At 37.2% G+C, this 14463-nt stretch overlaps 1 protein-coding gene across 5 annotated transcripts in view; it reads right to left on the minus strand.

The window, feature by feature from the left end:
* NME7 (NME/NM23 family member 7) overlaps positions 1 to 14463 on the minus strand; it is a 271885-nt gene that overhangs the window by 39248 nt on the left and 218174 nt on the right. The window contains exon 12 of one of the 5 annotated variants that reach the window (XM_036098025.2): positions 13093 to 13243. The exons of 3 other annotated variants lie outside the window; for them this stretch is intronic. In XM_036098025.2, coding sequence (XP_035953918.1) covers positions 13202 to 13243 — 42 coding nt within the window. In that variant the 3' untranslated portion in view covers positions 13093 to 13201. Of the gene's footprint in view, positions 1 to 13092; positions 13244 to 14463 lie in introns of those variants that run through there. One more of the 5 variants, XM_078077928.1, reaches the window with a different exon arrangement.

Genomic DNA, 14463 nt, shown 5'->3' on the forward strand with positions numbered 1-14463 from the left:
GAATCCAAGCATAACACTAAAGAAAGCCATCAAGCCACAAGGGAAGAGAGCAAAAGAAGGAGAAATGAAAAGAGCAGAACTACAAAACAACAACAACAACAAAACAAATAAACAACCAAATCCCATAACACAACATAATGGCAGTAAGTACATAACTATCAATAATTGCTTTAAATAGAAATGGACTAAATGTTCCAATCAAAAGACAGAATGACTGAAGGGATTAAAAAAAAAAAAAGACCCATCAATGTGATGCCTACAAGAGACTCATTTCAGACCTAAAGACACATATGGACTAAAAGTGAAAGGATGGAAAAACATACCATGTAAATGGAAACAAAAAAAGCCAGGGTAGCAAAACTTATATCAGACAAAGTAGACTTTAAAACAAAAACTGTAGCAAGAGACAAAGAACTACAGTACATAATTATAAAGGGATCAATCCAACAACAGGATATAACAATTGTAAATATCTATGTAACCAACATAGGAGCATCTAAATACATGAAGCAAATATTAACAGACATAAAGGGAGAAATTGACAGTAATACAATAATAGTAGGGAACTTTAACATCCCACTTACATCAATGGATATATCATCCAGACAGAAAATCAACAAGGAAACAGTGGCTTTGAGCAACACATTAGACCACATGGACCTAATAGATATATACAGAGCATTCCGTCCAAGAACAGAATACACATTTTTTCAAGTGCACATGGCACATTCCCCAGGATAGATCACATGTTAGGCCACAGAATAAGTCTCAACAAATACAAGAAGACTGAAATAATATCAAGCATCTTTTCCAACCACAACAGTATGAAACTAGTAATCAATTACAAGAAAAAAATCTCGAAAAAACAGACACATGGAGGCTAAAAACATGTTATTAAAAAATTAATGGGTCAACCAAGAAATCAAAGAGGAATTAAAATAATACATGGAGACAAATGAAAACATAAACACAATGGTTCAAAAACCTTCGATGAAGCAAAAGCAATTCTAGGAGGGAAATTTATAATGATCCAGGCCTATCTCAAGAAAAAATAAAAATCTCACATAAACAGCCTAACTGTACACCAAAGGAGCTAGGGAAAACAAGCCCAAAGCTAGTTGAAAGAAGGAAATAATAAAGATTAGAGCAGAAATAAATGAAATAGAGACTATAAGACAATGGAAAGGATCAATGAAACTAAGAGCTGCTCTTCAAAAAGATAAATAAAATTGATAAACCTTTAGCCAGACTATCAAGAAAAAAAGAAACACAAATAAATAAAATTAGAAACGAAGGAGGAGAAATAACAACTGGCACCAAAGATATGCAAAAGTTTCTAAGAGAATAGTATGAAAAATTATATGCCAACAAATTGGACAACCGAGAAGAAATGGATACATTCTTAGAAACATACAACCTTCCAAAACTGAATCAGGAAGAAATCGAAACTTTGAACAGACCAATTATTAGCAATTAAATTAAATCAGTAATAAAAAAACTTCCAACAAAATTCAGGACCACAGAGCCTTACAGATGAATTCTTGCAAACATTTAAAGCAGAGTTAATACCCATTCTCAAACTATTCTAAAAAATAGGGGAAGGAAAGATTCCAAATTTATTCTATGAGGCCAGCATTAATTACTCTGACACCAAAACCAGATAAAGACATCATAAAAAAAAAAAAAAAATTACAGGCCAAGATCTCTGATGAACATAGGTGTAAGAATCCTCAACAAAATACGAGCAAACTGAATCCAGCAATACATTAAAAAAAATCATTTACCACAGTCAAGAGGGATTTATTCCCAGGATGCAAGGATGGATCAATATTCATAAATCAATCAACGTGATACATCACATTATTAAGAGAAATGATAAAAAGCATGTGATCATCTTAATAAGTGCAGAAAAAACATTTCACAAAATACAACATCCATTCATGATAAAAACTCAACAAAGTGTGTTTAAAGGGAACATACCTCAACATAATAAAAGCCATATATGACAAACCCACAGCTAACATCATACTCAATGGTGAAAAACTGAAAACTTTTCCTTTCAAGAAGGTCCATTCTCACCACTTTTATTCAACATAGTACTGGAAATCCTAGATGCAGTGATCAAGACAATAAAAATAAAAAGTATACAAATTGGTAAGGAAGAAGTAAAACTCACTGTTTGCAGATAACATGTTACTATACATAGAAAATCCTAAAGACTCCACAAGAACACTATTAGGACTGCTAAACAAATTCAGTAAAGTTACATGATAGAAAGTTAATATACAGAAATCTGTTGTTTCTATCCACTAGTAACAAAATAGGAGTAAGAGAAATTAAGAATACAGTGCCATTTAAATTGGTACCAAAAATAATAAAATACCTAGGAATAAATTTAATCAAGGAGGAGAAAGACCAGTACCCTGAAAACTATAAAATATTGATGAAATAAACTGAAGATGACACAAAAAATTGGAAAGATATACCATGCTCATGGACAGGAAGAATTAATATCACAAGCTACAGATACAATAAAATCCCCATCAAAATACCCACAACATTCTTCACAGAATTAGAACAAGTAATCCTAAAAATCTGTACAGAAACACAAAATACTTCGAATAGCCGAAGCAATTTTGAGATGAGGGAGAAAGCTGGAGTTATCACAATCCCAGATTTCAAGACATACTACAAAGCCATAGCAATCAAAGCAGGCACAAAGTAGACAGATAGATCAATAGAACAGGTAGGGAGCCTAGAAATAAACCCATGTTCATATGCTCAATTACTCTAACACAAATGAGGCAAGAATAAACAATGGGGAAAAGACAGTATTTTCAATAAATGGTGTTTAGAAAACAGGACAGTTATATGTAAAACTGGACCACCTTCTTACAACATACAGAAAAATAAACTCAAAATGGCTTAGACTACATCTGAGATCTGAAACCATAAAAATCCTAAAGCAGAACACTGGAAATAATTTTTCTGACATCGGACATAGCAACTTTTTTTTTTTTTTAATAGCTATGTCTCCTCAGGCAAGGGAAACAAATACAAAAATAAACTATTGGAATTATATCAAGGTAAAAAGCTTTTGCACAGCAAAGGAAACCATCAACAAAACAAAAAGGTAATCTGAATGGAAGAAGATATTTGCAATTATATATCCAATAAAGGGGTTCATACCCAAAATATACAAACAACTTCTACAACTCAACACCAAAAAACCACAAATAATCCAATTAAATGGGCAGAGGACCTGAATAGACATTTTTCCAAAGAAGACATCCAGATGGTCAACAGACACATGAAAAGGTGCTTGACATCACTAATCATCAGGGAAATACATATCAAAACCACAATGAGGTATCACCTCACACCTGTCAGAATGGCTAGTATCATTTAGACAAGACATAACAGGTGTTGGTGAGGATGTGGAAAACAGGGAACCCTCCCACACTATTGTTGGGAATACAAATTGGCACAGCCTCTGGAAAACAGTATGGAGGTTCCTCAAAAAATTAAAAATAGAACTACCATATGATCCAGTAATTCCACTACTGTGCATTTACCCAAAGGAAACAAAAACACTAAATCGAAAAGATAGATGCACCCCTGTGTTTATTGCAGCATTATTTACAATAGTGGAGGTACAGAAGCAATTCAAGTGTCCATCGATAGATAAATGATAAAGAAGAGGTGATATCTTTAAACAGTGAAATATTACTGTGTCATAAGAAGGAATGAGATCTTGCCATTTGCGACAACATGCATGGATCTAGAGGGCATAATGCTAAGTGAAATAAGTTAGAGAAAGACAAATACCATATGATTTCACTTGTATGTGGAATCTGAAAAGCAAAAACACAAACAAAAAATAAACACACTCTTAAATCAGAGAATAGACTGGTGGTTGCCAGAGGGTTGTGGGTTTGAGGAAGGACAAAAAAAGGGGGGATTAAGTGGTATAAACTTCCAGTTATAAAATAAGTCATGGAGATGAAATGTACAGCATAGGGAATATAGTCAATAATATTGTAATAAGGTCATATGGTGACAGATGGTAACTGCTCTTAGTGTGGTGAGCACTAAGTAATGTATAGAATTGTTGAGTCAATATGTGTACATCTGAATCTTACATTATATGGTAATTGTACTTCAATAAAAAAATAAAGTGGAATCATACTAAATATAATCCTTAAATCCTTAAATCCATAAGGTTTGTTACTTTTCAGATTGAAAAGATAACCAATGCAAAGAAAGCTGGAGGTGGGGCTATATTTGAGAAAGGGAGGGACCTATGGACCTGAAAATTCCCTGTGTGGAATGTGATTTCAGTCGTTATAATGATTGCCTGGATATAATGGTATTAATGGATATAGAAATTTCCATGAAGTGGGCGCCTGGGTGGCTCAGTCGGTTAAGCGACTGCCTTCGGCTCAGGTCATGATCCCAGGGTCCTGGGATCGAGTCCCACATCGGGCTCCCTGCTCAGCGGGAAGCCTGCTTCTCCCTCTCCCACTCCCCCTGCTTGTGTTCCTTCCCTCTCTCGCTGTGTCTCTCTCTGTCAAATAAATAAATAAAATCTTAAAAAAAAAAAAAAAAAAGACCAAATATTTAAAAAAAAAAAAAAAAAGAAATTTCCATGAAGTAACAGTTATTATGACTATTGGGAATAAGTTATTCTAGCATTTTATAGAGATCCATTATTGCCGTGAATAAAATACTAAATTCCTACCTATGCTAAATGAGGGAAATATTAGGATCCCTTTCTTACTGAGATAGTGTGTGGACTATCTGGGGTAGAAGTAATCAAAGTACTCTAACAAGGAAATGAGCTCTACACATGACAGGATACAGGAGGGAACACAAAATTGCTCCTTAGTCCAAGATCCCTTTATCTGACAAAATATCAATTCTTTACTACTAATTGGGCCATAAAGAATTAGAATTTGATAGCCTAATGCTTATTATATTTTCAGGATATTTTTAAGGTCAACATAGAGACTTTTGAGATACTACATTTGAGAGGACAAAAAATCTTTGCAAACCATCAGCTTTCCACCTACACATAGCTCAGGTTTTAGCTGCATACAGTCAGCAGTGAAAGAAGCAGTAGCCTTTTCTGGCAACTGGTAAATGGAGGAAGTAGTGGGATGTGGCACTTGAAAGTGGTGCTCACCTCATCAGGGTGTGACATTTCAGCCATATGGAAAGAGAATGGGGGCGGAGGCACACTGTCCTCATTCATGAGACGCTCCCCATGTATTTACTTAATGGACATTGACTAAAAGCCTATGGTATGCTAGGCAGGGGCTAGAGATTCAAAAGTCTGAGAGGTCCAGACCCTCAAGGCACTTACACAATTAGCAGGGGAAAAAGATATGGCTCGGTCCCCTGCTCACCTGTGCATCACATGCCCATGTTAAGTGGTGAGTGCAGATTTGAAGAACCTGAGGAAAACTGTTTTCAGCTGTGAGACCCAAGGCCTCTGTCCTTGTCAGCCTTAGAATGCATTAGTGCATACATACACACATGCAAATGTGCGTGCGTACACACACACACACACACACACACACACACACACAACCAGGCCTCTAGTCATTCCCTGAAAGGGCATATGGCAGCCTTGACACTTAGATGTCCACCAAGAAATCCAGATAATCAACCAGGTCATGACTGGCTCCTTCCCGAGAGGCCACCAACTCCCCCATTCAGAGGCTGGCCCTCCCTGGAAGTGTAATAACCCTTGGCTGCAGCTAAATCCATTGACAGAGGCTACAGATCCCTTCAAATTCCAAAGGTTGCTGCTGTTTCCAATTCTAGGTCCCGGAAGTAAAATAATCTCTTTGCTGGCCTGCTGACAGGGTCTAGGTTTTCCTCAAAAGCAGAACCACAGCCAACTTTTCCCCAAAAGGTACAAATGTCAGTAGTTTCCAAATGCTAGTTTAATTATTATCTATATCAGAATTACCTGCAACATAAAGCACCCCCCCCAAAAAAAAACCTCCACAGATCCAAAAAGCTCATCCCAAACCTACTTAACCAGAATCTTCTGTGAGAGAGCTCCAGGCTTATGTAGTTTTAAAAACTCCATATTGTACATCTAAAACTAATATAACACTGTGTGTCAACTATACTGGAATAAAAATAAAAATTAAAAAAAATAAAACTCCATAGGTGATGTTGATGCATGCTATTGGCAGAGAACCCACTACCTTAGGGGCATCGGAATCACCTGGAAAGCTGCATAAAGCAGATTTCCTGGGCCGGACTCACAGCGTTTATGAGTCAGCAGTCTAGGGTGGGGCCAGAGAGTTTCATTTTCCAAGTCTCAGGTGATGCAGATGCTGCTGATGGGGGGAGGACTCTTGAGAACCACCATACTGGGGAACAGCAGGGGCCAATTCTAGTGGAAAGCTGGTCCTAACTAAAGTCCTGTTATTCTTATTGACCATTTGTGGCAGATGCTGCTCTTCCCCTCCCCAGTGCTCACTCTCCCTTTCTTCCTTCCAACAGAAACTTGATTTTGTTGGAGGTAGCAATGTTCTCATTGCTCTCTATATTAACCAGCTCCTCTTGAAGAACGGGGTGGCCATTGGACTAAATTCTAGCAAGCAAATCATAAGCGGAATTTGCTGGGTGGGGCTCCTGGAAAATCTCCTTTAAGTGGGCAGAGAAGAGGATGCTGACTGAGCTGGTATTTTTCACCTTTTGCCCCTTGCTCTTCTCCTTCTTCATGCCTGGATCACAGAAGTAATAAATGCAGCTCCAACAACCACGCGGGGGGGACCACAAGGCAACAAGCTAAGAATGTCTGTGAGGAACAAGAAGGTGGAGCCTGGGTTCCTGAGGTTGTAGGCCCCGACTGCCTACATTCAAACCCTTAACTATGGGGCAGAAAAACAACTAGTAACTTGTAACACCCCATCCACCAAGATGGAGGCCATTCTGGTCACCTATTTTCCCCCATCTCGTTACTCTTCCATGGCTCTGGAGTTCCTCTTCCCTCCACCAGTCACTCACTGTCCTTGCTCCCTCCAGCCCCTCAGTCTCAAAGTAAACTCCCTTGAAACCTGAACTTCTTCACCAGGCCTCCCAGCCTTAAATGAAACCCGGATATCCCTGAAGGCATCCCTTCTTTGGAGCCATGGGTGAAGTTTCTCTGGCCAGGATTGTAGAAATAGTGCTCTCCTTCCTCCCTCATGTAGGACCTGGACTCTGAGCTCTGCCATCTGGCCAGATGCTCTCTTCTCCTTGCTGCTGTCACACCTCAGGTTCACTGTCTCTACTTTGCTGAAAACTTTAGGCTTTGGATCACTGTTTTCCTCTCGACTCTGCCTCCCAGCCATGATCCCAGGGGACTTTAATTTCACTAATCACTGAAGGCTCCACATCTCTGGTGACTTCAATTCCATGCTGGTCACCTCTTCCATGGCCACATCCTGAACCTTACCATCGCCATGAGAAGCTCCTCCTCTGAAATTTTAAATTTAGACGAGTCTACTCTGACCACAGCTCCTGCCTTCATTTGTTCCAGGACCCGTGTCCGTAAGCCTCAGAAGGCTTTCAGTCCCTTTTGATTTTCTCCTTTTATTCTAGCACCTTCTCCCATCACATCTTCCCTTATTTATAACTTCAACCACTCTCGCTAACATCCTCAATGCTCTTGCCTCATGCACCCATCTGCAAAAGCCTCATCCCTGTTCATTCCAACTGTACCTCAGAAAAACAATAAATTCATGATACACATAGGATCTCAAATCAGTTGAATCCTAAATATCACCCAGAAATCTTTATTTGTGATCAGCTCTTTCTCCATGGCTGTTTCAAACCTTCTCCACTATCCTTTATTCAAACTCCTGGTGACAGATATTTTGAAACTTGGAATAGTAATAAGGTATGCATCCTCCATATTATATAAAAGTCATTGAATGTATATGGTATATATATTTTATATTGTACCAGGAGTCTGGGGAGTTTTCCATACATAATCTAATACATTAATACTTCTACAGCAGTGTGAACGATCACACTAAGTGGGTTGTAGAAAAATTATACATAAGATTAGGTTAGCCTTTGCCATCAAATTTATGAAACAACTTTGGTTTTCAGAAATTTGGGTATCACAGATAACAATGGTAGCCTCCATCGTCTTCACTTGGAGATAGGAGTTAATCTTGTCTCATTGCCATAGGTTACCCTTCACATCCAACTAGTCTCTGAGGCTGTCAGTTCTAGCCCCCTAAATATCTTCTGAAGCTCACTGCTTTGAGCTATTCCTACTGCCACATCCATTCAGGCTACCAGAATCTTTCCCTAAATTACCTTCACAGCCTTCTACCTGGTCTCTCTCCCTCCAGACTGACCTTCTCCCCCTACCCTCCCCAACCCCCTTGATCTGTTCTCCATCCTGCAGCCAGAGTGATCCCTGTAACACATATATGATTGTGCTACTCCCCTGTGTAAAACATTTATTTGGATTCCTGTTGCCCTCTGGATAAAGTTCAGATGTCTCAACATGATTTTACAAGGCCCTTTATGACTTTCTTAGCCTTATCTCTTGTCATTTTCCACCTCAAGGTCAAAGTCTCAGCCTTACTAAACTATTTTTAAATCTCTTAGAGAAAGCTGTTTGCTCTTGTCTTTGGACAAGTTGTTCCCTCTTTGACAATGTACTAGTGAAAATCACAACTCTTCCTTTGAGATACAAACTAAAACTAAAGATAAATTACGAGTGTCAGTGTATGCAGAGATCCATACTAACCACAGCCAAGAAATCCAGGCCTGTCCAATCATCTTACTCCTATACCTATGTTTATTTCTGGTTAATGCTTGATTAATTTTTTTCCAGAGTACACCAGAACAAGAATCAATGCAGAAATAATTATATATCCAATTTCAGATTTGTTTTGGTTGTCTATTTATATCTACAATGAAATATTTTATAAACTTTTTAAAAGATCCATTTATTTTAGAGAGAGAGAGGGAGAGAGAGCATGTGTGGGGGTGGGGAGGGGTGGAGGGAGAGGGCGAGAGAGAATCTCAAGGAGCTGAGTGTGGAGCCCAACGCCGGGCTCGATGTCACAACCCTGAGAATCATGACCTGATCAGTCAAGAGACTGATGCCCAACCAAGTGAGCCACCCTGGCGCCCCTATTTTATAGACTGTAAAAATTCTTATTTTATAACCACAAAAGTGATATAACCAATTTACAGAATATTTGGAAAACAAAAACAGAGGAAAGATCCATATTTTCATGATTCTAAAAAACAACGACTATGATTGCTATCTCCTAAAAGGTAAGCTCCATGAGGGCAGGGGCTGCACGTATCCTGTTTACTGCTGTGTCCCCAGTGCTGTTTTTAATTTAAAAAAATGTAAGTATCTGAATGAATGACTGATATATCATTTTGACGAACAGAATTCAAAATTCAAACATACTCACATTTTCTACTGTATACTTATTTGGCAGCTTGGAGAATTTCAATTTCAGTACATGTAAAGTGTTGGCTGTTCCCGTGAAGATAATCAGAAAACAACAGTTCTGGGAACTGACTACGGAAGCTACATGAGCAGCACAGAAGCTTTGGGAAAGATAAAGGAAGGACAAAATAAAACTGAGGAAGAAGTATCATCAGTGATGCTCGTGAGCAGCGGGCTCAGGCTAAGTGGAGCAGAAGGGAGGCATACACAATGTTGGGTCATAAAATCAAACAGGCGTCACACAGCTTCATGGACAATGGGGAGCCAATAAAAGACTCTTTGTATAAGCAATATATGCTGTTCGGCAAAATCAATGTGTCAGTATCTTGTTAGAAATGCACAAAGAAACCATCTAGAAAATCTTCTGATGAGCAAACGAATAAATGGGTCAGTTATATTAGAATCTCTGCTTGTTACTGTCAAAAGTGTCAAGGTCCTGAAAGTCAAGGAAAATCTGAGCAAAGCTCTACACTGAAAGAAATTAAGCAGAGAACTAAATGCAATGAGTGATTCTGACCTGGATTCTTTTGCTACTAAAACACATTATTGAGACAATGGGTGATATTTTAATGGGGTTTAAAAATTAAATGGCAGCAACGTATCAATGTTAATTTCCTAACTTGGCTGCTCGTAATGTAGTTAGGTAGAAAAATGCCCTTTTATGTTAAAAAATACACACTAAAGTACTCAGAGATATGGGGCATTATGTTGGCAACTTAATCCCAAATGTTCATGAAAAAAATTTTTTTGTACTGTACTTGCAACTTATCTGTAAGCTTGAAGTTATTTCAAAAGAAAAATCATTAGAATCTCTAAGGATAGGTCTGGGCATCAGTATTTTAAAAATGGTCTAGGTGATTCCGATATGCAACCAAGGCTGGAATCCACTGCTGAGGTCTCCATCATCATTATTTAAAAAAAAGGTTACAAGTATTTTGTTACAATTACAAGAGAGATTCTGAAACTTTGATATTAAGAATGAGAAAAAGAATCATATTGGATATGCTATGCTAAATAAAAAGCTGAAAACCTCAAAAAAAAAAAAAAGTTACATACTTTTGCATGGAGTGCATGAACCATAATTTATTTCACCAAACCTTCCCTCTTATTCTTCAAAACTGATTTGTGGAGGAGCTTTTATATGCTGGGCAAGACAGATTCTCTTCCCTATGAGTACTCAGTCTTATGGGGACATATATATAAGCAAAAGACAATGGGTTGTAATAATAATAATATAATTGCTATCATTTGTTGAGCAATTACTCTGTGCTAGGCACTATGCTATCTGATAGGGCAGGCACTGCTATTATCTTCATTTTATGGAATGAGGAAACCTAGCTCGGTGAAATGAGTAACTTGCCCCACGTGCAGAGCTACGTCAGCTCTTGGCTACACTACTGTATTAGAGGGAAGTAAATTGCTAGGCAAACACACATATGGAAGGAACTCTGATGCAGACAACAGGTAGCAAGAAAGTCTTCTCAGAGGAGGGACCATCAGATACACCTTTGACATGCACGTCATTTCTGACTTTAATTACCCCAAATACTCCTTCAATGAACGTCTGTGCAGATAACTTTCTATTTTGTAGTCCTGCTGTCACCTGCTCCTTTGGTTAGAGTCTAAGAAGTAGACTTCTGGAACAAATGGAAAAAACCCATGGCTTTCAATACCTGTTGCCACGTAGCTATCACCAGCAATATGAGCGTATCTGTTTAACTGTAGCCTTACCAGCAGTGAACAGTGATATTTTAAAAAAATTCTTTGCCCTTATTAAAAAACTAGTATTTCTTTGATTACTAGTTTAGCTATATATTTTGCCATTAACGCTTTCTTTAAAGCTCAAATTTAAGATCTTTAGAGTTACTACCAATCAGGAGCATTACCAGTGAAATAACATCATAGAATGTCTCATACCATAGATGCTGTCATTTATTCCTACATCCACAAAAATGGCTATGTCACAATTAGGAGCGTCCAAATGCTCCTAATAGATTCTATTTTCATGCTAAGATCCTTGAACTCTGAAACTTATTATGAGCTCAATGAGGATAGGAGAAATGTCTCGTGTGATTCTGAAATCCTATCACAATGTCAGCAAGTAATACATACTATAATCATTTGCTACAAGAATAAGTACATAAAATAGATGGTGACAAAATATGAACTGGAATACCTTCTAAGATCTGACACAAATAAACTTAGCTCAATAAACATCACATGAGGAAAGGATTAAGGAGAAGTAACCTTTTCCCATTTTCCTGGCTCCCATATAAAGAGAGAGCCTATAATCCCAGTGTGCCAATGATAGTTCTGGTTTATGCCTTTTGTCCTAGCATCTTGTCTGATTGGAGCTGCCTTTCAGAAAGGTCCTGGATTAGACAATACATTTTATGGTCACCCTACATCTACAGGATGTTCCCTTAATGAGTAGCAGCATAAAGTGCTTCCCTGATCAGAAAGCTTGTCTTTATGTCACTCTGAATTTCACTTTGAAGACCTCCGAACAGATAACTATTCTGGCTTCTTAGTGTTTTTATAATACCTTACCATTTAAAGCAATGTAACAATCCACAAACAGTTAATCCCTAACTGGAAGAACATCCCTTGATTATATCAGAAATCTTTATTCTATTTTGCTGATAAAAGTGAGGCATGGAAATATATGTTAAGAAAGAAAAAAAGAAGAAGAAGAATGTAGCAGGAGGGGAAGAATGAAGGGGGGGAAATCGGAGGGGGAGAAGAACCATGAGAGACAATGGACTCTGAAAAACAAACTGAGGGTTCTAGAGGGGAGGGGGTTGGGAGGATGGGTTAGCCTGGTGATGGGTTATTGAGGAGGGCACGTTCTGCATGGAGCACTGGGTGTTATGCACAAACAATGAATCATGGAACACTATATCTAAAACTAATGATGTAATGTATGGGGATTAACATAACAATAAAAAAAAATTAAAAAAGAAAAAAAAAAAGTGAGGCATGGAAAGAAAAAGTGACTTATCCAAGGTCACATCAATTTATGAATCACCAGCCACATGAGAGGAGGCTGCTGGAGCTCTGACTTCTGGTTTTTGGTTAATTCTCTAAACCACACAGTCATTAACTTACAATTAAATCTCCTGTGAAGTTAGGTTAGAAAGATTTTAATCATTTAGTAAATGGCTTTGTAAACTACAGGCAGTAATAATCCATTTCAGTTTGTACAAGCAAAATCATGGGCATACTTTGATAATATTTTTTAATGGGCATAAATTTCACAATTAATATTTCAGTTTCACTGAACAATAGTCTGTATTCAAACCTACTCTATAGATCCTAAACTATCAGAAAGTAAATGGAATATTTATAAAACAGGTGAAAACTTTAAACAAACATGTAATACTTTGGGTGATTAAAAAATGAAATTTGTTATAATTTTATATTTCACAAGTATGTGAAAATTTCGTACCACAGTGCATAGTTTAGATAAGGTTACATTAACATGTAATCGCATGTTTATCACATGAACATCTTGGCTTATAGCAGAAAATTTTAATGGAGTTAATAAAGTAATTCTCTAAAGCAACAAAATAAAAAACTGATGGGAATAAATTTAATATACTATGTCCAAGACCCCTATGAAAAAAGACTCTACTGCTTGCATAAAAGAAGAGGCATACCAAATACACAGACAGAAACTCACAGTTATAGATATGTCAGTCCCATGGTAATTTATAAAAATATTATAACGTTAGTCAAGGTCCCATTTGCATCCTGTGGGGATGGGGTAAAGAACTTGGTAAGCTCATATAAAGTTTACGTGGAGGAATAAATTTAAGAGAAAACCAAGAAAACTTTTTCAAAGTATAAATAAAGTGCAATAATAAAAATAGTATTTTGCTGGCACAGACCAATGGAATAAAATTGAAAGTTCAGAAACAGACACAGATGTAGACAAATATTTAATAAATGAGAAGTAACAATGAAAGCATGGGAGGATTTAACGATGTTGTGACAGCTGACTAGTCCACACCTCACACCATATGTCAAATTCCAGGTGGACTGAATATTTCAATGTAAGAAAATGAAAGCAAAATGTGGGGGAGGCCTTTCTATGTATGACTTCAAAAGCAGAAAAAACGACTGATAAATTTGACATAAAACATAAATAATACTCTCTAAAACAAATATGTATTGAAGATATCAATCATTTTTCTGTGTTTAAGCTATAATCATTTTATCATTGTATATTCATTTCAGTTTAGTTCCTTTTGACATACAAATTTAAAATACAATTTAAAAAACTGTAAAAAGTTAAAAATTTCTATTTTTTCTTTAAAGTTTCTTTGCTTTGGGGCTAGAAATGACTTTTTAAAAACCAAACCAGACTGGGACACCTGGGTGGCTCAGTCGGTTAAGTGTCTGACTCTTGATCTTAGCTCAGGTCTTGATCTCAGGGACATGAGTTTAAGCCCCGTGTTGGGCTCCATGCTGCGTGTGGAGCCTACTTAAAAAAAAAAAATCCAAACAAGACTAATTTTCACTAATATTTTCTTATAATTTTTTCATTGTTTCCTGTTTTATGTTAATTACACAGATGAGAGGTCAAAATATGGCTCTGTCCTATATGAGTGGTTTGAGGATGTTATATACCTCTGAGTCTCAATTTATTTTCCTGAAAAAAATGGACATCATAATACCAACCGATTAGAGTTGCTCTGGAGATTAAGGGGGGTGGAGGGATGGGTTAGCCTTGTGATAGGTATTAAAAAGGGTACCTATTGAATGGAGCACTGGGTGTTATATGCAAACAATGAATCATGGAACACTACATCAAAAACTAATGATGTAATGTATGGTGATTAACATAATAAAATAAAATTAAAAAAAAATTACTTTATACAAAGCATTTATCTATCACGCTAGAACCCAGCATATAAAGAGTCAGTAAATGGTAACTATCACTTTTAATGTTATCACACTGCATATTGGAC

Source organism: Halichoerus grypus, chromosome 7 (assembly GCF_964656455.1).
Source record: "Halichoerus grypus chromosome 7, mHalGry1.hap1.1, whole genome shotgun sequence".
Taxonomy (NCBI): domain Eukaryota; kingdom Metazoa; phylum Chordata; class Mammalia; order Carnivora; family Phocidae; genus Halichoerus; species Halichoerus grypus.